The 26080-nt window shown below is 44.2% G+C and overlaps 1 protein-coding gene across 2 annotated transcripts in view; it reads right to left on the bottom strand.

Annotated features, from left to right (window-relative positions):
* The window catches only part of SCG5 (secretogranin V), a 53482-nt gene extending 29875 nt beyond the window's left edge, over positions 1-23607 (bottom strand). For both annotated transcript variants that reach the window (XM_059913693.1, XM_059913694.1), the window contains exons 1-2: positions 23504-23607; positions 21770-22002 (exon numbers count right to left, since the gene is read on the bottom strand). In XM_059913693.1, coding sequence (XP_059769676.1) covers positions 21770-21995 — 226 coding nt within the window. In that variant the 5' untranslated portion in view covers positions 21996-22002; positions 23504-23607. The remainder of the gene's footprint in view (positions 1-21769; positions 22003-23503) is intronic.
* Between the last annotated feature and the right edge of the window lie 2473 nt (positions 23608-26080).

Here is a 26080-nt window from a genome sequence, read left to right as displayed (position 1 = left end):
GAAGGCCTCTGGGCCGTGACAAAGAATGTTCCCACCTGGTCTTACCAATTGGTATCTGCATTATCGATCCCCTATTTCCCTTTCTCCATCCAAAGCTGCTGTAAGTAACTAAGCATCTTATAAAGAGCTAGCATAAACATTTGTTTTGGACAAACAGTGATCTCCTTATAGCACATTCTTTTCTGAGTTTCTAGCAGTTATTACCTTTTTTCTTTCTTTCTTTTTTGTTTTTGAATTGCAGCCTTGGGAGGAGAGGGCAGGTGGTGTGTGTGTTGGAGGGTTGGTGGGCAGGGGGGACACTGGGACTAAATCCTCCACAAACATTTGGTATAGTTTTTCTGGCCTGTAGTTTTCCCATCTCACACACATATTCCCAACTTCTTCCTTTTGTAGCCATGTAATCTCTGCCTGGCAACGTTATTAAGAATAAAACAACATCCTCGCACACTGTGGATGGGAATGTACTAGGATACAGCTGCTTCGGGAAACAATCTGGCAGCTCTTCAAACGGTTCAACAGAGCTATCATATGACCCAGCAATTCCAGGTCTAGGTATATACCCAAGAGAAATTAAAACATACACCCACACAAAACTCGTACTCAATGTTCATAGCCACATTATCCATAATAGCCAAAAAATGGAAATAAACTAAATGTCCATCAATTTTAAAAAGGAATAAGACAACGTCAAAACCAACAAAAAATGCTTAGCTACTTACTGAGTATAAACTAAGTGCCAGCACCATACCCGGAGCTAGGGGCCCATGGCATGCTGGAGGAGACACAAAGTTGGTTGTCACAAAGCTGTGTGGAAAGTGGAAGCAGCTCCCCACCAGGGAGGACAGAAGAAGGGCATATGCCATGCAACACTGAAGTCATAACTCACGTGTTTCTTCTGAACCTTAAAAATGGCAATCTTTCTTACCCACCAGTGGTAATGGGAGTGAAGAAAGCATAATTCAAATTCATTCATAAATCCAGACTTACATTTTAAAATAGCCTTAAAAAATAATTTAAAAAATTTTTAAATGGCTTCAGCCTCCCCACCCACCCTACCAACCAAAATTTTAACTAGAACTACTGATGAGAAACAATTAAATTTCATAGTCTCTCTTTACTTGCAATAGTAGATAGCAGCTCTGTCCTATAGAAATATAATGAAAGCTACATAGGTAATTTTAAATTGTCTAGTAGTCTCATTTCAAAAAAATAAAGAGGAACAGATGAAGTTAAATTTAATAATTTAAAAAATTTATCTCAAACTATACAAATTGCTATCATATCAACATGTAATCAATATAAAAAAATGACTGATGAGATATTTTGCATTCTTTCTTTTTTTTTTTTTTGGTACTGCCTTCAAAATCTGGTGTGTAGTGTATATTTAGAGTATATCGCAATTCCAAACAGCCATATGTCAAGTGTGTAGTAGTCACCCATGGCTGGGGTCTGTGTGGACAGCTCAAGTTCACAGAGGAGGTGAGGCATGGTGTGCAAAAGTGGAGGCTCTGCAGTCTGAATGCATGAGTTTGAATCTTGGCTCCGTCACACTGCTGTATGACCTCATCTGTAAAATGAGAATACAAATAATGCCAATTTGAAGGGGTTGGTATGAGGATAAAATAAAAATAAAATAAATAAATAAAATAGATTTTAAAATAACAAAATAATTTTAAAAATTCAATTTAAAATTAAAAAATTAAAAATAAAACAAATAATAAAAATATAAAAACTAAAAAGATAAAATAAAATAAAATAGACCTTGTGAGGTGTTTTGCATGGATCTTGGCAAATATTAAGTTGTTGTAATTTTACGATGCATGTGCTCCCTACTTAAAAACTTAATGTGATCCTGGACAAGTTATCTTACCCCTTTAAATATTCATATTCCTTTTCTTTAAAACAGAGGTGATAATAACACGTCATTAAGAAGATTAACTTGTACAAACATAGCACTTAATAAATGTTCGTCTCTTTCCCCTAGGATTCAGGTGTCAACAAACAGAGAAATAGCCAAAGGGCCAGCAGAGTTGGAACAGAGGTAAATGGGCCTGGGTAACTGGCAAACTGGATTGTCACAAGGTAACTGTGCGACAGGCAAGCATCTAGATGGTTCCAACCTACCTCGGGCAGTTTGAGAGTGCCCACGAGATGTGCTTCTTTTGTAGTCCCTGTACTAGAAGCCGTCTAACAACAAGCAGACTCACTGTTTCATAGGCTGATGGAGGATGGATTTGCATCTTATATGATACGTCCCTATGTATGCCCAATTCAATAGGCAGCCATTCGGTATTTTAAAGCTACAGCCATGACTTGATTCTCTTGGTGTTAATAAGAAGAAAAACAAATAAACTATTCATTTACTACGTAATTCAAAATCTCTAATGGTAACGGCCTTGACTGCTTTCCTACACCGAGGCTTGTTTTTTTTCATATTTAATGCCTTATACAAGATTTTGAGAAGGAAAACTTAAAAATTTTAATTAGAACCATATCCTAAATATCCTCTGCTCCTCTGCATATTTGTTTATTTTTTCTTAGGATTGATTTGTTAAGAGTTTTGGAATTACCGGAGAAGAGCTTTTGAGAATGTTTGAAATCCATGATTCAAAACAGGGAAGGTCACAAGAGTGATGGGATTGGTTATGACACCAGAAGGATCCAGCCATTCCTCAAACCAGGGGCTCAGAACGCTCCACCCTGCACTTCAAGGAGATGTTGTAAACCCTCCCAAGGTTTTAATGCCCCTTCGTGCTTTAACGTTCCAGAAGGCTCATTTCTGAATAATAATAAAACTGCCACGAAAAACAAAGTGAGCTTTAGATGATACCAAGGGCTCAGCCATTCCTCCCACCAATGGAAAGGGAAATTTCGATAAGACACGAACAGTACTTGATTTTACCTAAAGGGACTCACAGCTCTGACTCCTCACTTCTCCAAGGAATTCAATAAAACTAAGTGTAACAATAAAAAATGAAATAAAACAAACATCACAAAAACACCCTCCGCTAAACGAGGTCCCCTCTTGAGCCTAGATTTATCTCTGTAGCCATGTTATATTTTTCAGAAAGTGGCAAAAAACACTCTTTTTTTTAAAATACAGGAGTTAATGCTGATATGATCAATTAAATAAAACAGAATTGGGCACAGACAGATGCCTTACCAAAATGGAAATAAATATCCTGAGAATCTGCATAGAGATTATTCGGGATACTCAATGTTATTCTAACTACTTCAGTGGCATCAGGCACAGTTTTAGGGAAAAGGGGCCCTGATGAATAAATGTACTTTTAATTCATTTAAAGGCAGTGATTTGAGATTTAAGGGACTTTGGGGTGGGTTGGGGAGGGGTGTGCAACCACAGAAATGTCATTTAAACCATGAAAAGTTTTTCATCCAGAAATCCCAAGGGTTTTACTTATGTTGATGTCTATTCCCCACCTGATAGAGGGAGAAGAATGATTATGAGAGGAAGAAGGGTCTCTGAGACCAAAACTGGAGGCACAGATAGAGGCTGGGTTTCCTTAGGCATCCCTGGCCCAGCCCACAGTTGTGAAGAAATTATTATGGATTTATTATTATGCTTTGGAGCCTCATCTCCTAAGTGAGACTGTAGCCTCCTTACCCCTCTCTGTCCCCTTCAGTACTTTTTTTTTTTTTTTTTTTTTGGCCACACGGCTTGTGGGATCTCAGTTCCCTGACCAGGGGTTGAACCCAGGCCATGGCAGTGAAAGCCCAGAATTCTAACCACTTAGCCACCAGGGAACTCCCCCCTTCAGTATTCTTTACGTACAGCAGCTATTCAAGACATATTCGTTGATGGAACGGCCTCTGTTCTGTGAGACTGGAGGTAACTAAACGGTTCTCAGCAGGTTATGTGTTATTTATACAAACAAAATATTCTAGCAGAACACACATGACTAGTTGCTATAACTGCTCCTAGAGGTGGATTTACAGTGAAGTGAACGCAGCTGAAGATTCAAAACCTCTCATTTGCGTAGACTGCTTCCAAGGCCCTGGACCTAATTTTGTAATTTGGTGTTACTTGCCTTAAAAAGGGTTTCCAAATTACATAAGCTTCAGGCCTCACAAAGCTTGGATCTGCTCTGGGCTGTTCTTAAAAGCCATCCATGAATACCATCGTGGAGTTTTTATCTGCCATTATTTTAACTCCTACTTATCCAAAGCAAATATAAATCAATTAGTTCTGGAACCATGGACAAATTAGGCCTGGGTTTCCTCGCTTCTGAAAATGACAAGCAACTGCATAGGATTCCTCAAGTCCCAAAAGAGAGAGATGCGGAGAAGTAAGATACAGTGGGGTAAGAAGGCAGCAAAGGACCTGAGCCCCCAGCCCCAGTCCTGGCTGCACTGCTAACAGCTGGTATGTGACCTTCAGTGAGGAACTTCACCTCTCCAGGCCACACTTTTCTCTACTGTGAAACGAGCCAGGTGGACAAGATGCTCTCTGAAGCCCCATCTCGTCCTGTGCTTCCAGTACCCTAATTTATGCCGTAGGCCACACCTCTCACCTACTCTCACCAGATGTTCACAAGAGCCCCAGGGAGTATTCAGTGGGGTATTCTGGTGAGCTTCTGGCTTCTAATTCAGTGTTCTTTCTGCTATACCCCACTGCAGACATTTGCCAGCCGAACAGTAAATAAGGCTGATGTCACTGGCTTTGATGGCCTTCAAAAAATGCGCTGTTGTCATGCCGAGTCAAAGATGATGCTCTGACATGAACCAGCCTTGTAGCGTGTGGACGTGGTGATCACAAGCGTGCAGCTCCCTTCCCACGAGAGGCAGTGGGTTTGAAGCTGCAGCTGGTACAGCTGGTCTGCAGGGAAACGTCATTTTTTTCTCATGCCTCCATTCCAAACCAGGTTTCCTTTTCTCCATTACTTGACTGTCCATTGTTGACAGCTAGACAATCATTGGAATCACCTGGGGCACCAAAAAAAAAAAAATCCTCAGCAGCCCCAACTCCCCAGAACTACCAAATTTACATTCCTGGAGATATTGGGGGCCAGGGATCTTTAATTCTAAAAGCTTCCCAGCTGATTCTGATTACCCAGCGGGTGAGAATATCGCTGTTCTCGGTAGTTTTCTCTATCTTAACAGGCCTGGAAATGCCACAGCACTTGAAACAGTCTATCCCGCTACTCTGATGCCTCTTGTTACAAAGTCAGCTGGGGCAGTGTTGGCTGGGACAAGTAATAACAGACAGAGAACACCCCTATCACAAAAGACCGTGCGTTGTACGATCCCGTTATATGAAGTGTCCAGAGTAGACAAATCCATAGAGTAGATTAGTGGTTGCCAGGGGTTGGGAAAGGGGAATAGGAAGTAAAGGGAGGGGACGAGGGGGCAGAGATGGAAGGGGTGGTGATGGCTAAGGGGAATGGGGTTTTTTCTGGGGATGATAAAAATGGTCTAAAGTTGACTGTGGTGATGTGAATATGCTGAAAACCATTAAAATGTATGCCAGAAATGGGTGAATTGTATGGTATGTGAATTATATCTCAATAAATATATAAGTAAATAACCAGCCCTAACCTTCCCTTCCTCCTCTGCACACACACATAAACACACACCCACACACATACCATGCCAACTTGTGATCGCTGGCAGGTTAATTACAAACACCCAACAAGTGAATGTCCTCCGTGTTTGGCATTCAGCCTCCTTATCACCTCACTCACCTGTGACCACTTGTTATGACCCTCCTCCTCCCACCCTCCCAGACCAGATCCCAAATTGTCCCAGGCCAATGGCACCACCTGGTGGCCAATCCAGGAACTCCCTGACTAGGTATTTCTGCACTACCTCCTCTCTCACTGTCTGAGGACCTCAGGCATAAGCCATTCTCTCCTTTTTTCTTCTGCCAGCTTCAGGGTTCAGTTAATTCTCATTTAGGTAATCTCCAATTTATACACAAGCATTCCCTTCCATCTCTTCTCCCAACCCTTTCCCAGAGTCCAACCCGTCAACTGCTGCTAAAAAGCTTAAGGAACTTCAGTTATAAGCCTGCGCTGTGAAGAAGGCAAAATCTGAAAGTGGTTAGTCACAATCTGATCTACTAAAGAACAACGCACCTTATTAACAAATATTTTGGACAATAAGAAAAGCAAATAGCTACATAATAGATGGAAAGATGGTCAGTTTTGCTGGTAATCAAATAAATACAAGCTGAAACAATGAGTGTCATTTTTGCCTGTCAAAAGATTTAAAAAGGTAATACTAATAGTTAACAAGGGAGACAAGATTCCTACAAACAGAGGAAGAGAGAGCAGCCCTATTACTCCAACATTTACAGAAATCAATCTGACAGTAGGTAGGAAATGGAGCCTAAAAATATGCATGGAGCTTGACCCAATTTTTCTTTTCATAGAAATACATACCCTAGAGAATTTATCAGGAGTCTACACAAAGATTCATATGCACATATGATCACTGAAACAATGTTTTTGATGGGGACAAAGTGGAACAACTCTAAATGTCCTGTATTTGGGGAATACTTAACTGAACGTGGGATAAACATATAATAGAATATAATTCAGTTACTAAGAATAATTACAGTGATTTTTAAAAATGATAAACAAAAAAGTTCTTGATATCATATTAAGTATAAAAATCCAGATTAAAATATTTACAGTATGGGGGGGAGGGATAAATTAGGAGGTTAGAATTAATGCATACACACTATTACATATAAACTAGATAACCAACAAGTACTTGCTGTATAGCACAGGGAACTATACTCAGTATTTTGTAATAACCTATAAGGGAAAAGAATCTGAAAAAAATATATATATGTATGTATAACTGAATCACTGTGCTGTACACCTGAAACTAACACATTGTAAATCAACTACACTTCAATAAAAAAATATTTACAGTATGATTTTTAAAAATTACATATATATGCATAGAAAAAGAGATTGGAAAGAAGCACAATAAATGTTGAAAGTAGGTATCTCTCCGTGCTAAGACTGTAAATAATTTATTTTCCAAATCATCCACAGTGGCCTTTATTACTTTTATAATAAGAAAAATTACTATAAATATAAGTAGTCCATACCACCTAGAGAGTCTTTTTTTTTTTTTTTTTTTTTTAAACACAGGGGGTTTTTTTGTTTTTTTTTTTTTTAATTTTTTTATTTATTTATTTTTGATTTATGGCTGTGTTGGGTCTTCGTTTCTGTGCGAGGGCTTTCTCTAGTTGCGGCAAGTGGGGGCCACTCTTCATCGCGGTGCGCGGGCCTCTCATTATTGCGGCCTCTCCTGTTGCGGAGCACAGGCTCCAGACGCGCAGGCTCAGTAATTGTGGCTCACGGGCCTAGTTGCTCTGCAGCATGTGGGATCTTCCCAGACCAGGGCTCGAACCCGTGTCCCCTGCATTGGCAGGCAGATTCTCAACCACTGCGCCACCAGGGAAGCCCTAGAGAGTCTTTAAAGGTACCCCAAATTTCCTTCTGAAATGTGCTGCGCCAGGAAAAATAAAGCCTGCAGAGAAGTGGTTCTCCACAGGGGGCGATGTTGACCCACAGATGACATTAGTTCTGGTTGTCACAAGTCAGGGAGTTCTGCCGGCATGTAGAGGGCGGGTGCCAGAGATGGAGCCCTCACAGCAGAGAAGTCTCTGGCCCAATGTCACGGGTGCTGAGAGTGAAAACCCTGCTCTCAAGTCAAACTCACACAATTTGAATCCAGACCTGTATCTGTATCCCCCTTAGCTGGTCAGTCCTGGCCAATTACTCACTGACTCTGCACATCAACTTGCCCTTGTGAGAGAGAAGCATCTGCATAGGATTTCTGAGGGCAAAAGTAACTATATATATATATATATATACACACACATATATATGGTGTCTGGCACATAGTAGATGCAAAATACACATTAGTTCTCTTCCCCTAGAACCACATTTAAGGAAAAAATACTATTACGTATTCAAGTTTGTGTTTCCTTTTGTTAAGTATTATAAAAAGAGAGCTTCTTAACCTTTTAACTAACCTCAATTACCCTTTTCAAACGTACATTTGGAGTCAAGTCAGCTTTGATGTGCTCTCCCCAGATTCTAGAGCTTTAATATCAGGTTGATAGGATGAAAAAAAGTGAATTCTTGAATCTACCAAAAACTCATGGAGGCAAATGTTCTAAGTACTGGGACTAATGTAGGTGAAAAGCTGATCTTCTGTCCTGACACTGCCCACTGGGTCCACCCTGGGCTCTGGAGGGGGACACAGGGCACCAAAGGACACACAGGTGTTGTGTGTGCATCTCTGCTTAAATCGGAGGGAGGCTGACGGTCATCACATGCTCTCCTTGGTGCTGTAACTGGGGGTGAGGGATGAGATCCGACCCGTCTTGGACCACAGATGAAGGCACTGAAGCAGGGTGGGGAGGCCTGGGTGGGTAGGTGGGCTGCAGAGAGAGTTGCGTGGGTACCAGGTACCGATCACTTGCTCTGCTCAAGGCCTGGATCTGGGGAGCTGGGAGCAGCTGACCACTCCCTGCCTGCAGGCACGTCTTGCACAGCCCAGACCCCTGGGCTCCACAGCTCTGCCTGTAAAAAAAGAGCCAGAGGCGCTGACCTGGCTCCAGCGTGCTGTATACAGACCCAGTTCAACGAGAACCAACTGCCAAAAATTCTCTTCACTGACCCCATGCGAAGAAAAAGAATCCTTCTGATATTTGTATAATGCATCATTTACCGTCAGAAGAACTGCTCTTTTTCCCATCCCTTCGGAAACATTTTCAGGCAATAGCACCTGCACTGTTGCCATATTTTTGCACACTCCAGCGACCAAGGACTATTCAGAGTCTGGACAAACTCAACAAGTGGTCCTTCCCATCATCTGCTGAAGGATTAAAAAAAGAAGAAGGCAGGCAAGCAAGAGTCAGGAGAAGCGACCCGCTGGTTCAGTTCAGGAGACGGGCGTCTCCGGTAGTTTACAGCAAAGGGGCTCCTCCCAGCAGGACCATCCACTCCTGCTGCTCAGGTGGAAAACGTGAGTCACCCACATCTCGTCCAAACCGTGCCGGGCTTGTCGACACGGGCCTGCTGAGCTCTCGGGCCAGGAAGGTCCCCTGGGCCTCTACAGGGCAGGCCATTCTACTGGACTGACCGTCTCCTCAGCCACAATCTGTCTCACGCAAAGATAAACTCGGACAGGCCACCGGGGGAGATGGCCAGTAGCGCCCCGAGCCTGTCACGGATCCCTGCTGGAAGGGCCCGTCACCTTGGTTGTTTCCAGCCCTGGGGGAGTATCACTCTGCCTTGCTCAGGCCAAACACCCTGCCAAAGTTCTCACTGCACGCTGTGCCACACCCACTGGGCACCAGCGTCCTCTGAAGTGCTGGGAGGGGTCAGTCTCTGGCCCCCCTGAGAGCTTACGATCCAGTGTGTCCAACACAGAACAGGTGGAGCGGCTAGAGGAAAGAGCCGGTCCACAGACCATCCAGCCCGTGCTGCGCAGGGCGGGAGGCACGCTCCCTCGATTCCCTCTCTGACGTCCACACGCGCTGAGTGACGGAAGCAACACCCGCCTCCGTCCCCCGAGATCCCGATGGTGTTGGTGCCTAATGCGCACGTATCTGACCGAGACACAAAGAAATACCCCACCCACCTCCCACCGAAAACCACCACCGCCGCGGCTGCCGGCCAGGCTCGGGGCAGCGTTTTTACCTGCAAGGAGGCAGAAGAGGTGCAGGACACTCTGCAGACAAGGGGACAGGCAGAGCCACACGCACCATGTACCCCTGTCCCCGGATGCTGTTAAGTAGAAAAACTCGGTGACAACCCTCAAAGTGACCAGCTTTCCTGCCACCTCCCCTCCACCCCTAACCACCCTGCACTCAACACATTCTGGATAAAATGTCTATTTCTTCCCGCCTCCTCCTGCCTGAACCTGAGGCCCCATGATCCGCAAGATCCTTCCTCAAGGAAGCCCGGCTCAAGTTCAACTGACCTGCGGCGTGTTTTTTTTTGGGGGGGGGGGGGGTGCGTAGGGCAACGCCTTACCTCCCCTCAGAGCTCCTGTCGTGGTGACTGCGAGAGCCACATTCTGGACTCTCAGCTCCTATCCCAGCGTGTGGAAAGTGTGCATTTCTATTTTGATGTCCCTTTCCCTCACCTAGACTTCAAGCTCCTCAGACAAGGGCTGCTAGAGTCACAGTAAGAGAACACGGGCCCGTTCGCGCCCCTGCAGCTCCGCGGATACCCATCTGTATCACACCCATTTAACTGACCCACTCCACTGGAGCGAGGGGGTGTATGAAAACACAGTTTATCATTCCTGATCTTGCGTTGTGTTTTCTCATTCTTCCCCCTCTGGAGCACCGATGGAAAACGCATCCGGGGATGGGGTGAGGGGAAAGGCAGTCCAGTCCTGCTCCGTCCCCGATTCTCAGGAAAACTACCCAATTCCTCGGGTCGGAGTTTAACTTTTACTAACAGGTTAAGAGAAGATAATGACTGGCTCTTATTTCACAAAGATCCTATGTAAAAAAAATTAGATGTGTGTTGGTTGGTTTGAAAATGTATCAAGGTTACAGCTCGTGGCATGTGGTAGGCACTCAGTAATTACTTATGGAGTCAATAAAAATGGAAATGTGTTAGATGATATTTTGATAGGATGCATGGCTCAGGGGAAGCATACTGAGCACGCCCTGCCAGTCACGCCAGCACGTGGACGGTCTGCTCTCAAGCGACTGAGAACACGCTTTCCAACGCATCTGCACACCATTCTCACACTAGCATCTCCTAACATGCACATGAGCATGCTTCGCTCTTGGCTCGGCAGCTGACTAAACAGTCGGTCTTCTTGACTTTTAAGATGTTTCTATAACCCATGTCATGGCCAAACACAGGACGTATAGCCATAAGGATAATAAATAGAACAGAGCATGGTTGGGTATGGAAAAATTGCTATTTACTGGTTTTCAGGAAGCATCTCTCTTCACTATAGTCACATGTTCCTAACTCCTAAGGCCAACACTAGCTAGAGCACTTCATAAGACTGGGGGTGGGGGGATGGGTACTGGTTCCTCCAAAGTCTAACATGCAACTATGGTGGGCAGTTTCCCCAGGCCAAGCCTAGGAGGACACAGGGAACAGGGAACATAGGATATGACCATAGACATGACCATCTTCCAGCCCTGAAGCCATTTACACCTAGAAATATATATGGTAGAATGAAACAGGTAATGACCATGACAATGCTTCCCATATGAGTAACATCTCATATTGTCCCAAACACTTTTATATGTATGATTTAACTTGACTGCTATATCAACCCTGGGAGATGGCCTGGGTAGCTTACCTCCATCTTCAGACTGGGAAACTCAACTTCATAGAGTTTAAGGGACTTGCTTAGTGCCACAATGGCGGGTCTGAGCCAGGACTCAAACCCCTGGGCTTCGAGCCTCGGTGCTTTTCCTGCTACGCTACACGATCATCACCTCCCCCACCATTCACACCACGTGCCCCTTCTGCCACTCCAGTCCCATGGCACACCACGGGTAAAAGTCACACTTAGTTTTAATCGTGGTGCCAAGCTGTGGTCTGCTAAACCCTCCCAGCTGGCTTCCACAGCTTTCTTTACGAACCGTGGTGCCCAAGGTATTTGCACCAATTTGTTGCAAGAGGGCAGTTTGTCGGAAAATTTGCTTTCTGAAGCTTCACGTCCCTGAAACACCATCTGCCCCAATCCGCCTGTGGTTTACCACGACTCCCAGCATCATTACAGCTTCTCAGCTAAATATCACAGGATTAGCCAAGTCTACGGGGATGGAAGACAGCTGGTTGGAGAAATTCAGTCAAACCTAACACAGCTGGCTTGCCAACTAGATCGAAAAGCTCAAGCTGTGCGATTGTGGGCAACTTGACACTTTTTTGTCACTGTTAGAAAGGTTATATCAAACGAGACAGGGTTTGGGAAAGTAGTTTTGCAAACCATAAAGTATTATATAAGATTTTGTTACCACTATTCCATTTCCCATATGTGTGTGATCTGCTTTGTCCATTATCTGTGGAAATCATGTCCTGTGGTGACTCAGAACGCCGCTGTTGCCGTGCCCTGTCTCCAGATGGCAAGTCTCAGGTGACGAGGTCCCAGCTTGAACCTGCTCTGGGCTTCAGATAGGACAGCTGTGTCTGGGAGGACACCCGCCAGAAGCTATTTGCATGAGGAACTGAGATGCCTCCTGGGGAAAAGCTCAAAAGAAAGGAAGGAGGGAGGAGTCTGGCCGGCAGACCCTGGGGCAGGGATAAGTCCTGCCTTTGTGGTTAGTGGGCAGGGTGGGGGAGGGATTGTTAACCCCTACGGTGCCCGATGCCTAGTTAGGTTTCTCTCCCTGTGCAACCTCTCCTGTGATCTATGGAGAGCAAGGTGGGGGGCTGGGTGTTGCTGGGAACAGTGAGAAATAAAATGGAAAGCTCTGTTTTCCTAAAACTCTCCAGGGTTTAGGGGCACAAGGTACACTGACGGGTCTCCCCCTGCCCTCGCCACCCAGCACTTTACGACAGGCTCCCTGAGGTTGTAACAGCTCAGTGGCTGGAGTCTGGAGGATGAGGTGGTGCACAGCTGAAGGGGACAAGGAGAGGAAGAAGGGAAACATGGGTAAGTGCTCCATGGTAGGGGCCAATGCACTGTGGTCAGAATCACACATGGGTTTAGGGCACTTTGCAGGAGCTGAGGTCCTACGTGAGCAGGTGGGAGAAGAGCCAGTGAATTTTGAATTATTAGGGTTAAAATGCTCAAAATAGGGACTTCCTGGCGGTCCCGTGTGTCCACTGCAGAGGGCAGGGGTTCAATCTCTGGCTGGGGAACTAAGATCCCACAAGCTGTGTGGTGCGACCAAAGAAATAAAAAATAAAAATAAAATAAAATGCTCGAACTATAGTTACAGGCTGGATGATCTTGACTGATCTAACACTAGTTTCACCTGCTGGCATCTCAGAGGTCAATGTTGTTTCCAAAGAGCAAATACAGTGAGAGTTTCTTTCAAAAGATATTTTGTGAGCATCTATTATGTGCCTGGCCCTGTCTAGGCCCTGCAGATACAAAAAGCAGGGCAGACATTGTGTCTGCTCCTGCAGATCTTACAGTCTGGTGAGGAAGGCAAGCAGCACCTCATCATAAATGCCAATTCACAGGCGTTCTATATAGAGCAGCAAATTCAAAGAAAGATCAATAATGAGCCCAGGAACAAGGATCATCCTTAAAGATAAACCTATTTCCCCAGTTTGGTCCAAGATCAAGCCTGTCCTCAACCACACCATTAATCAACTAGCCTAAGCAGCAGCATGCTCTGTTGGACAGAACAGAACAGAAGAAGGGTACACCAGGGTCCAGCTCAGGCTCTGAAACACATTCAAATACTAGCTGCATCCCTGGACAAGTCACTTCTCTGACCTTCTGCTTCCACATCTGTAAAATGTGGCAAAGAGTACCTGCCCTCCTTGCCTGAATCAAGGAAGCAATTGTGAGGGGCAAGCATGAACTTCACGGCATCCCGACATACTCCTGCCTCTTCCCTTTTTTTCCCAGCTGAGGAAAGACCTAAATCCAGGCCTCCATCTGAGCTCCCGGTTTCATCTCCTCCCACCTCCTCAGGAATGTTCACCCCTCAGTCATCTGCTCTTCATCCCACATCTTTAACTCTCTATGGGGTCTTGCCAATTAGCACTTCAACAAGTTCAAATCTCTAAAACGACCACCTACACAAAAACCTTCCTCATCTCTACATCACCAGCCCCCCATCCTTCCACAACTGTTACTCAGTCTTCTCCCCACTACCCGACATTCTGGAACAGATGTTTACATCGTGTCTTCTCTCCTGTTTCCTGCACTGTGGTTTCTGGCCCCACTACTCCGCAGAACCCGTTCTGCCCAGAGACCCCCGGGAACTTCAGTGTTGCTACACTCAGTGTACACTTTACACCCAATGGTCCTTATTTCACACAACCTCTCTGCTGATTTTGACAAAGGTGACCACTGCCCCTTCCTGAAACACTCTTTCCTTGTTTACACTGCACCTTTCTGGTCCTCCTTAATGCCCAATCTTTCTTGGTTTCCTTCACAGATCCTTCTACCTGGCCCTGCACACTGAGTCGCCCGGGCCTTTTCTCAGGTGTCTGCTCTTCTTACTTGATACTCACCCAGGTAATCTCATCCATTTCTATGGCATCAGCTGCCACTAATATGGGGATGACTCCCAAACCCCTTCCTTTAACCCAGACAGCTCTCCTGTGTCAGATACATCTGAGTGCCTTCTGGACACCTGCACCTGGATGTCCCAGGGCACCTTAAACACAACGAAGTCATCATTTTCATCTCCTTATCCTCCCCCCCCCACCAGAAAAAAACACGACCTCCCCCTATTCCTTTTCAATTTCTTATCACTATCCCGTGCAATTGCCTAAGACAAAAAACTGGAAATCATCCAGGGAAATTTTAAGGATTTGAGTTCAGGGTGGTCTCAACGGAACCCCAAAGGACATGGGCCAAACTGGAGGCCCTGGTCCACTCAAAGACAACCCTTCAAGCCCATTGCTCTCATTGGCTGTCCCAGGATGAGGATAACCTAGAAAGAGATTTTAGTCAGGATACCTGGGTCAAGAGTCAGCCCCTCCCCTTCCTCCAATGCAGAGAGAGGCTAGACTGAATCTTTGAGAGGCCCAGGTTGGTTGTTCAATGTTAACACTCTTCCCTCCAACCTTCCAATGGGCAGCAACTATTGCCACCCCGTGGCCAAGTGGAGGCACTGCGGCTCCTTTACGCGGCCAAAGGTTGGCCAAGTAGAGACTCCTTAGGATCTGCCCCTTCAAATAGACCTTATCTTACAAAGACTCTTCCCCTGATATTTATTAAGAAAATAATCTTGGTTCTCTTTATTTTAAAATAAGAAAGATGAAGCCCAAAATTTAGTGTTATAAAAAGGAATTTTGGTATTTTTAGGTTTGGCAATACTGGTTTAAATTTAATCGGGATCCATCAAGTGCCAGTATTTATAAATATCCCAGTGGCTTGGTATCTGGGGTTATCACGTGGTCTAGAATGGTGGGGAAAATGAACCAGTGGTATTGAGGAGACCCTCTTTTACCTGAGGCTGCTATTCTGAAGACTGAAGCACATTTTCTGGTTGGATTCATCAAAAGCTAACATTAGTGTCAGCTGGCAGAGCCACTTCTGATTCCCACACATCTCTATCCCATAGCTAATGGCTCTCTGAATCAATCCCTTGGACAGCTGGTGGCTTTATTTGTTTCTGGGGATAATATAACAGCAGTAGCCATTTAGCTATGTCATAGGGACCAATGAGCCACTTTGAGCTTGGAGGGAGGTGGGCACTGCTGAGATACAAGGTGCACTGAAACGCAGCTGAACTGTACTGCTAACTGGGTGAGTCATCCAAAATAATATCAGGGAAAGCCATTAAAGACTGGAAGCGTGTTCCTGATATCCACAAAGTGAGAGGAGGCAGGCCTACATTCAGTTACTAACGGAACCCACTTGTGAGAGCGGGCTGAAGCCCCACTTTATGAGAAAACCAGGTTTCAGAACAGTCGCTGAGATCACACACAGCTAGTAAATAGTATGGTTAAGACTCAACCCGTGACCACCTAGAGGGGTGGGATAGGGAGGGTGGGAGGGAGGCTCAAGAGGGAGGGGATATGGGGATATATGTATATGTATAGCTGATTCACTTTGTGATACAGCAGAAACTAACACACCATTGTAAAGCAATTATACTCCAATAAAGATGTATTTAAAAAAAAAAAAAGACTCAACCCAGCTTTTCCTTACCATCAAAGTGTGTTTTCTTCTCTATAAAACAAGTTGGTGCCTGTTTGTCTTTACTTTGTATTTTTGTTTTGCTTTGGGTTAAGAATTTACACATTTGATGGCCATCCTTTAATAATACAGTCTCTCTTTTTCCCCAGACAGAAGATGAGCACAAACCACAACTCTCCATTAATTACTTAATGGTTAGCAATTCTCATGCTAGAAGATGTTTCTCATACAAATTTTTAAACTCCATGATTATTTTCTCTATACTATATGCAAGGCTATGTAAAATCAGTTAATTTGGGGGCAAAGTATGATTAATCCTCACAATGTTTATAACATCATAAAAAATCTTTACAATTGTAATTAAAGGAATACATTTATTTATGAAGTTTCGAAAAAAGAAAAAAAAGAATTTACACATTTGAAAGATACTCCTTACCAAGTCATGTTTAAGGTACCTACGGAGAAGTGAAAAATAACCTCCAACCTCTTAGGATGTTTTGGGCAAATGCTTCCTCCCCAGGGACCACTTAGAGCAGGTCAACCAGGAGGCTGGCTTAACAACCGGTGACTTAACAACCAGGAGGCTGGGTACCAGGTTTCAGGAATCCTCTATCTATTGCCTCAAGTCTAGTTGGCCCCCTGCTGGTTTCATTCCATAACTGCAAAAAGCCTTTCCCGTTTCTCAGTAGGCCCCTGTACAGAAGGTTCAAACCTTGCACCCTGGTGATCAGTCATAGTCAAAGTAAATAGACCTTTTGCCAAGCACATTATCACTGAGTTCCTGGCAAAAACTTCTAGGTAGATTTTTTAAAACACAGAACAGAAATGGAATATTTTCCTTGAACTGAAAGGAATAAAGTCTCAAAAGATCCAGAAGTCAAATAGAATTTATATACTTATTGCTGCCAGATATACTTATTTTTAAAATATTTATTCAAATATACATTCATCCTTCAAATATTTACCAAGTGCCTACTATGTGTCTGGGTATAAAGCAGTAAATAAAATAGATATTGCCTCATGGAACTGCCGTTCCAGTGGGGAGACAGACAATAAATAAGCAAGGAAACAAACATTAATTATAAATTTTTAAAATGCTATAGAGTTCTAAAAAAACAAAAGGGCACTGTGGCAGAGAAGGGGGGGCTACTCAGAGAAGCCGGGTAGGCCTCTCTGAGCGGATGACTTTGAAGCTGAGCCCTGCAGAGGAGGACAGGTGTACGCAGAGTGGAAAGAACAGGTGAGAGCCTGGAGGAGGGAAGACACTGGTGTGGGTGTGGGGCTGCAGGGAGGTTGGGAGGGATGAAGGCAGAGTGCAGGTGAAACGGGCAAGTAAGTTGTTGGCCTTCACAAGCACAGCCTAAAAGGCATCTCAACATTAACACATGCAGGGCTTCCCTGGTGGCGCAGTGGTTAAGAATCTGCCTGCCAATGCAGGGGACACAGGTTCGAGCCCTGGTCCAGGAAGATCCCACATGCTGCAGAGCAACTAAGCCCGTGTGCCGCAACTACTGAGCCTGTTCTCTAGAGCCCGCGAGCCACAACTACTGAGCCCGTGTGCCACAACTACTGAGCCCACACACCACAACTACTGAAGCCCGTGCGCCTTGAGCCCGTGCTCTGCAACAAGAGAAGCCACCGCAATGAGAAGCCTGCACACCGCAACGAAGAGTAGCCCCCGCTCGCCGCAACTAGAGAAAGCCCGCGCACAGCAACGAAGACCCAACGCAGCCAAAAATAAGAAACAAAAAAAACAAAGAAAGTTCCTTTCCAGGATATCATGCCAATATCCTGGCATCATCCCTGGCTCCTCACTGTTTTTCAGTTCCTATCTCCAACCCACCGGCAAATCCTATTGGCTCCAACTTCAAATATACCCATCCTCCGACCATGCCTCGCCACTTCTCTAGCTGCCATGCTAGTACACCCCTCACCTGGATTATTACCTTAGTCTCCTAACTCATCTCCCCCATTGCAGTCCTCCCTCCCTACAGAGTATTTTCAAGACAGCAGTTGGAGTGGTCCTTTTCAAAGGAAGGCTGATCACATCACTGTCCAAAGTCTCCAATGGCCTCAGATACACGCTCAAAGAAAAAGCCAAAGTCGCTGTAGGACTGTAAAACCCTATGACACGATCTGTCCCCACACACCACCTCCCACCTCCCCTTCCTGCCCTTACCCCAGTCTCATGTCTTCCTGCGCTCCTGAGTCCTGGGCTACAGCCACACTAGCCTCCTTGCTCTAACCTTATGGCTTTCGCATTTGCAGCCCTCTCCATCTGGAAGGTCACGGATCACACAGCTGACTCTCTCAACTCTTATTTTTGCCTGTCTTCCCAGTGAGGAGTCCCCTGCCCCTATTTTGTTTCCTCCATCCCCCTCTTCTGCTTTATATTTTTATAGCACTTATGACCATTTGACTTATTACACATTTTACTTATTTCTTTATGTAATGACTCTATCTCCCCTGTCCTGCCAATCTTTCAGGTTCATGTTCATTTCTTCAGTACCTAAAACAGTGCCTGGCATTCAAAAAATGCATGTTGACTTGACAAATGAGTGATGAGAACAGTGGACTACAATGGACTAGGAGAGAACAGGAGGTGAAGTACATTAGCATGTGTGGAAAGGTTGCTGTGGAAGAAAATTGGTAGAGTAACTCGAAGGGATATGGGATCAAAGGAGGAAATATTTTTTTAGTGGGATATATGACCCCAGTGTCCTAATAGTAATTTACACTGATACCACATCCTATTTTAAAAGGAGAGTTTATAATGTTATGTTTGAGAGCTTATATACATCTTCAATAGTGAGATTAATCTAAGGATTATACAATTAATTAATCAGAGTAGACACAATAAGAGGAAATTGTCTTCCATGTGCCACTTATTAGACAATGAACAGCCCTGCATGCAAAGAATTGAAGAGTCCAGTAATTGTCACCTAAAATGACAATGATGATTCCTTTAGAAATGATTTCATGGTAGAATAGTTGGAGTATGCTAAAACTTTATTTTTGTTTCTCTGAACTGGAATATTACCTGCTTGCAGGTGAATAAATTTAAATCCTACCCCCAAGCTAAATGGAAGCTTCAAGAAGTAATTCACTCAAGGTCACGTTACTGATAAATGATGGAGCTGCCGGTTAAATCCAGATATCTTTGGGAACAGTTTATGTTAAATGTGCATTAAAATTCACACCAGAATATATGTATGTATATATATATATATATCATATTGTTTCTATAAAAATTCGAAAGAAAAACTTTCTAACTTGGTCCTTCATAACAAAATACTAAAATAAATGTTGAAGGGATATGGAAGATACCCCATGTATCTATCAGACACCTGGGAATTAGCATGAATGAATGTCAGCAGAGACAATGCAAATAAACGGATGAGTTGAAACAATCCTACACTCACATGAGAAAATATTAGACCACCCAATAAATTAAATGCCAAAGTCCAGGACAGGGAAAAATCCCAGGCTTCTTATTTCGTTTCCCTCTTAGCTTGCACCCAAGCTGTCATAGGCAGAATTCTAAGATGACCCCCAAGATTCCCACCTACTGGTGTACACGCCCTGCATAATCCTCTGCCTTTGAGTGTGGGTAGGACCTGTGGGCTATCACTCCCTTGATAAATGACAAAAGTAATGAGATAGTCCCTCCTATAATTATATTGTATTATGATTAGCAGACTAAAGGGATATTCTCCCTCCGGATTTGAGGAAGTAAGCTGCCATGTTGTGAGAGGGCCAGTGGCTTACAACCAACCTGAGAGTGGCCTCTGAGAGCTGAAAGGGACCCTGCTGACAGCCAGCAAGAGAAAGGGGACCTTGATCCCACAACAGCAAAAAACTGAATTCTGCCAACAACCTAGATGAGTCTGGAAGAGGACCCCAAGCTCCAGCCAAGACTGCATCTCCTGTCAGCACTGTGATTTCAGCCTGATGAGACTGAGCAGAGGCCCCAGCTAACCCATGCCTGACTCCTGACCAAAGGACACTGTGAGCTGATCAATGGGTATTGTGTTAAGCTGCTAAACGTGTGGTCATAGGAAACCAAAACACAAGCCGATATTCATCCCTTCCACAGACACTGTTAGAGGAGACCCAGCATGGCTATGACGTCACATTACCCCAAGGGTAATAATGAAAGCAGAGTTTTTAATTCTGAATTGTTCTAATCCATGCTCTTTCACACCTCCAATGCCTTTTCACTTGACATTCCCTGATGAATTCCTATTCAAACTTCAAGACCCAGGTCAAATGTTGCTTCTTCAAAACAGCATTTCCTTACAGACACCCCCATCCACTCCCAAGCAGAATAAATTACTCTGTTCTTTACTTCCATGGCAGCAGCTTGCCTGTCCATCTATCAAAACACTGGCCATGATGCACTGTAATAACCTCTCCTGGCTCCCACCCCCCAGACTGAGAATCTTTTAGGGCAGAGCTGCCTCAGTCTCCTGCACGGTGGCCGGCACAGAGTGGGTACTGAATAGCTGGCTACTGAGTGAAGGAAAGGAGGCTGTGGATACACATAGGCTGTTGATGCCCAGGGAGTTGCTGTTTCTTTTCCACACAGATGATCAGGCCTCCAGTATTAATGGAAACCTGGAAAGCCGTCTCCACGACAACAGCTGGGTGACTAATCAAGCACTTTTACTGGTTAAAAGGGCAGATATTTACTATCTTGAAAGAGCTGGTCTGAAATGGGTAGGTGTACTTGAAGCCAGAGTTGGCAGCAGATGCTGGAAAGGATTTAGATTCACCTCAGAAGGGGTGGCGTGAAGCTCTGTCTGATTTGTTCTGCCTCAAGCCCTGTGCTAGATTTGCATGCTTCTGATTCAAATCATCTGTGTTAATCCATTCCTGAAATCAAATGTCAGCCTAAATAGACAACAACTCCACAGAGTTAGTTTTACTCAATGGTTTAAAACTATGGGTAACAAGACAGAAATGAGACTCATATATCAACAATATCCATGGCATTCCCAGGACCCCCAAAGCAGATAGCTGTTTTAGGAAATTATAGACTCAGGCAAAATTATACAAAATCAATGCACAGGAAATAGTATTTGCTGGGTGTGTGTTTTGACAAAACTCAGAGAAAGAATTCATGTTTTTCCTTAGGACCCACTCCCGTGGGCAAACACTTGAAGTGCTCTTTTGTGTTCAGACTAAATTAACCATGCTACTGCTTTAGGGCTCCACCTCGGTGGAGAAAGACAGCATTCAGAATCAGAGGGATACAAAGCATGGCATGGAAATAAGGCACCTCCTCTTAAGAGCTGCTCATCACCACCTCATAAGAGCGAGATTCCAATTCTCTCTATAAGAAAATCACTAAACAAAAGAAGTATCACTTTCTAATAAAAGTGTTACAATCATATTGCCAGAAACTTAGAAGAATTCAGGTGGGAAATGGTCTTACCACCCTAAAACAGTTAAATTAACATCTGTTATATTAAAAACAATTTTTTTTAAAGTTATTGACATAAACTCTTAACACCAGTACCTCTTTTGGCTCCCTTGGGTTTATCTGACATCATCCCTAAGAATTAAATCAGATCCTTTAGGTCCTATATTTTGAAGATCTTTTACAAATACTGGCTGGCAGTGGCTCAGAGACAGCCAGCTGGGGACACAATTTCCCAAAGATCAGTTTGGGAGAAGACATGGGGTCTGGGTTCTAATCTTTTTTTAGGGATAACGCTAGATGCTCCTTCATTCACTTACTAAATATTAATGTACCAGATTTTGTGCTAGATGCTAGGGCTACAGCTGTGAATTAGATAAGGTCCCTGCTCTCACAGGATTTGTATTCTCATGTGTATGTATGTATCTATATACTGTGTAGTATAAGAAGAAAGGGAAAACAGAAGGAGGAAGGAGAGTTTCTTCAATATGCATTAATTATTTTACTGCTAATGGAAACTGCAAACTGGCAGAACACAGTAAATACCTTCGATGCTCTGTGGGCCCACAAGGTTCATGGCCTGGTGAGCTGGATACTCTACCCGTGGCCTGGCAATGCCCAGCTGCTCCATCACACCATGGAGCAGCCTCTGGATATCTGTTTCTGAGACCCGGTCAGGGGTTCTCGGGCTATAAGCAGCTGTTGGAGTCCATCCAAATGTCAGCCAAAACACTAGGCCAGACAGCATGATAGAAACCATCCTGGCAACCATTTTTAACCTGCAGAAAAAAGACCAAACATATATCGATTGGCCACAACTGGCAATTGTGAAGATGCAATCATGTAATCACTCCAGGGAGTGATTCAAGGACCACCCAGGAAGGGACTGCAATGAAAAATTCTTAAGGATTTGCTTAGGCCTTATGTGTCCACCTTAGCCAGGACATCAGCTGTGAGAAGGTATTAAAGAAACAGAATAGTCTGTCTGAGATAGCAGCCAATTCCCTCTGTCCTCACACTCTTGGGGAGACTAGACTATAATGGCACTTCTGACTTATTTTTTTATTGTCCTTACAGCTCCCTGGAAGCTCTGCATTACGCCTACCCCACCACTCTCTCCCTCCCTTAAACAAACAAAAACAAACAACAACAAAAATTTGCCTCAATTTTGAGAAAGGGAGAGGGAGAGTGACATCTTGACTTTTCTAGTGCTGGTGAAGAAAAGGCTCAGGGGAAGGAGTTGGAAGACACAAATGGTAAAGAAGCACAGAAAGCTTAGGAGTGGTACAAGGGAACATCAATACACACAACTCAGGCCTGCCCTCTACTCTGGGAAGGAAGATGAAGGATGCTTGCTGCACTACATGCTAGCAGGGTGAACTTGGGCAAATGCCTCAACTTCCTTCTCTGCAAAAAGGGATGAGAAAAGCATCCGTCTTACAGGGTTACTGTGAGGTAAGTGTGAGGGCACACGTAAGAGGACTGAAAACAATGCCAGACACAGAGCCCCCCAGATTGCTATTATTATGTTGGCAATATTGCCTTACTGTTCCGGAGGCTCGAATTTGGGGAATCGAAGGGTGATGAGAGAGAAAACAGAACAGGTGAAGGAGACTGAAGAAACCTAGTCTGGGGAGTCAACCTGTCCTGAATGTTGGCTTCCACGCAACCAGAAGCCTGCAGAACAAGAGAACATATATTCACGCAAGTTCCCTCTGCAGCTGCTGAACCTTAGGGCGGAGACTGCAGGCAGTGGCCATGCAAACCCTCTTTTGACCATCCTTCTATGCGAGCGCGCGGTGGGGGGGTGGGGGGGCGGAGAAGGTGGTGGCGGCATGCACTTCTTCCCTGAAACTGAAATATTCATAATCCCCAATATCTACTTCTGTAAAGGAAAGGCTTTCTAAAAAGCCACTCAGATGTAAAACCCTGTACTACAAAGAGCTGAGACAGCAAAGCCTGCAAAATCTGACGAACAAGGCCAGAGGCAGACACCAGCCTCTCCGGCCATCTCCATCTTTCCCTCCTCCGCTCTGAATGCGGGATGTCTTTGTTTCACTTTACACCCCCAGCCAACAGCGTTCTGATTTTTTCTCCTTCCTCGGTACTCTTTCCCTCTCATTTAGAGCCGAACCTCCGATTCCCGCACCCATCCTTTGTCTGCCCCCAGCCTCCAGCTCAAGGATTTCAGCACGACGCCCTCCCCCACTCCCGATCGTGAAGAGCCCGTTGGTCTGGGTGGGCGTCAGGAGGTCGAGCCGGCCTCAGCGCAGCACTCACCGAGCGGCAGCCGGAGGAGCCTGCTGCGGTCTGGGCCTCGGTGGGGGTCGGGCGCGAAGCGGGGAGATCTGGGTCGCTGGTGCGTCACCTCCCTCCTCATCTTAGCCCCGCCCCGTCCCTCCTCCAGCAGGTGGAGGTCGCCTGGCCAGGACTCCCCAGAGCTCAACTCAGATGCTGGGGCCTTCTGCCCACGCATTCCGCATACACATCTCCCAGAGACCCTCTTCCTCTATCGACCCCTGTGTAAGTAATTAACCTTTTCTCAAGCAGTTATCCAATGTGCCAGATCGCCTCGCCATTTCTGTCTTTCGTTCTCAATAGCACACCTTCAACTTTGCCACCTTCCAGCTTTTTAGAGAAGTCTTTTTTTTTTTATTGAAATGTTTATTTTTAATCTTTTCCCAAAGATCCTTTTTTTTTTTTTTTTTTTTTAGTACTTTTAAAATTTTATTTATTTTATTTATTTATTTATGACTGTGTTGGGTCTTCGTTTCTGTGCGAGGGCTTTCTCCAGTTGCGGAGAGCGGGGGCCACTCTTCATCGCGGTGCGCAGGCCTCTCACTATCGCAGCCTCTCCCGTTGCGGAGCACAGGCTCCAGACGCGCGGGCTCAGTAATTGTGGCTCACGGGCCCAGCTGCTCCGCGGCATGTGGGATCCTCCCAGACCAGGGCTCGAACCCGTGTCCCCTGCATTGGCAGGCAGATTCTCAACCACTGCGCCACCAGGGAAGCCCTAGAAGTCTTTTAGCTTGAAGAGAAAAGAGGCACTGGGGCAATAGGAGAGACAAACAAAAGTTGAAGAGGCCTTAAGAGCTTTTAATGATGGCAATGATTAGGCAAATCACGAGTGCTTTCAGAAGCCTTTTCATTGAGCAGGAAACCTATGGGGATATTTAATACAAGATGGAAATTTTTGTTAAAGTGATAAACCAAAACCACGTGAAAACCTCTAGGAATATTAGTTCTGAGAGCTACTTCTAAACTTCCACACCAACTATCGAGTAAGATTCCTTTTGCCGGAAGAGAAACCATACTCCCTGCACATTGCGGAAATGTATCCAGGTAGATCCAGAATACCTTCTGTAAAAGATTTATAGGGCAACTTTGAACATTTGAATTTTGTTCAAACACAAGAATTGAAATACAAAACCATACAATGAATATAAGTATTTAAATTTCTTTCGTCAAGACGGGGGATTGAGGAACTTCCCTGGCGGTCCAGTAGTTAAAGACTCCCCCTTCCAGTGCAGGGGGTGCGGGTTCAATTCCTGGTTGGTGAGCTAAGATCCCACACGTTTCTGTGGCCAAAAAACCAAAACATAAAACAGAAGCAATATTGTAACAAATTCAATAAAGACTTTAAAAATGGTCCACATCAAAGAAAAAAATCTTTAAAAAAAAAAAAAAAAAGACTGGGGATGAGTAAAGTACCTGGAGGTCCAAGAATAAGTACCTTGAGGAGGTTAGAATCCAGAACTCTGTACATACCCTAGCTCTGTTCCCCAAATCCATTACCATCTACAGCAATTTTATGCAGTGAAGAGGGGGCCTGCAACATTCATCCATGGCCTTTTGGTCCTTCCTAGCACCTTTTCTTCCATGGATGATCTTCGGTTTCCAGCTTTTTGTTTCAGTGCATGCTAAATCAACCGGACAAATATTGTCTATTGGTTCTAGGCTCAAATGACCATGCTGGGGTTTAATATTTATTATTCACACATACTGAGGTTTTATTCAATTCTGAATTTTACATTACTGTTGTTTCACTGTTATCTTCATTTTGTGCTTGGAAAAATGGAGAAGCCATTACAACTTACCGCCTTTGTGCTGAATGGAAATTTGACTGAAATACACTAAATTGTTTATGCTTCATATGAAATTTGATTTTCTAAAAACAAAACATCTATTATATGTCCTGGGCTTGATGATTTTCAAAATCCTATACCAAATTTTTAGTGATTTTAGAATAATGCCAAGCAGTCTATTAAGTTCTATGTATAATTGTATTGTTTGTTGCTCATAATAATCAAATTAATATTATTAATTTATTTACTTGTAAGAACAAAGTGAAAATAGTTCTTGGAGTTACTGCACATGTCCAGACACTTTAACTTTGTTAAGTATGTTTGTATATCATTTGATCAAATATCCCCATGAGACTGGTAACATTATCTCTATTTTTTATAAGAAAAAATGAAAGCAGGAATATTAAATCAAGTCTAAAACTCAGCTTTCCCGACTCTCCAATTACCACATCTCCAAGGTTTGCACCTTCATAATCCTTTACTCTGTATTGCAGCTTTCAGCTAACAAAAAATGGGAGTGACATGTGGGTAGTTTTCTTTTTTAAATAAATATCTTTTATTATTGATTAATGATTAATCTCTCAGAAAATCCACTAATGCAGGTAATTTGTACAGTTAATTTCCTATGACTTCTTACTGAATTAGTCTTCCAATTCGACATTTCACCTACCCCCGTGGATATAAAAGGACACTGATGCATTTTTAAAAGTTTAAAAGTAAAGTTTAAAAAAACTCTTTGAACCAGACAACAAATATCTCAGAATTTATAAAT

The sequence above is a fragment of the Balaenoptera ricei genome, chromosome 2 (assembly GCF_028023285.1).
Source record: "Balaenoptera ricei isolate mBalRic1 chromosome 2, mBalRic1.hap2, whole genome shotgun sequence".
NCBI classification, from domain to species: domain Eukaryota; kingdom Metazoa; phylum Chordata; class Mammalia; order Artiodactyla; family Balaenopteridae; genus Balaenoptera; species Balaenoptera ricei.
The sequence above is the reverse complement of the archived record's forward strand: the minus strand, read 5'-3'. Positions and strand labels throughout refer to the sequence as shown.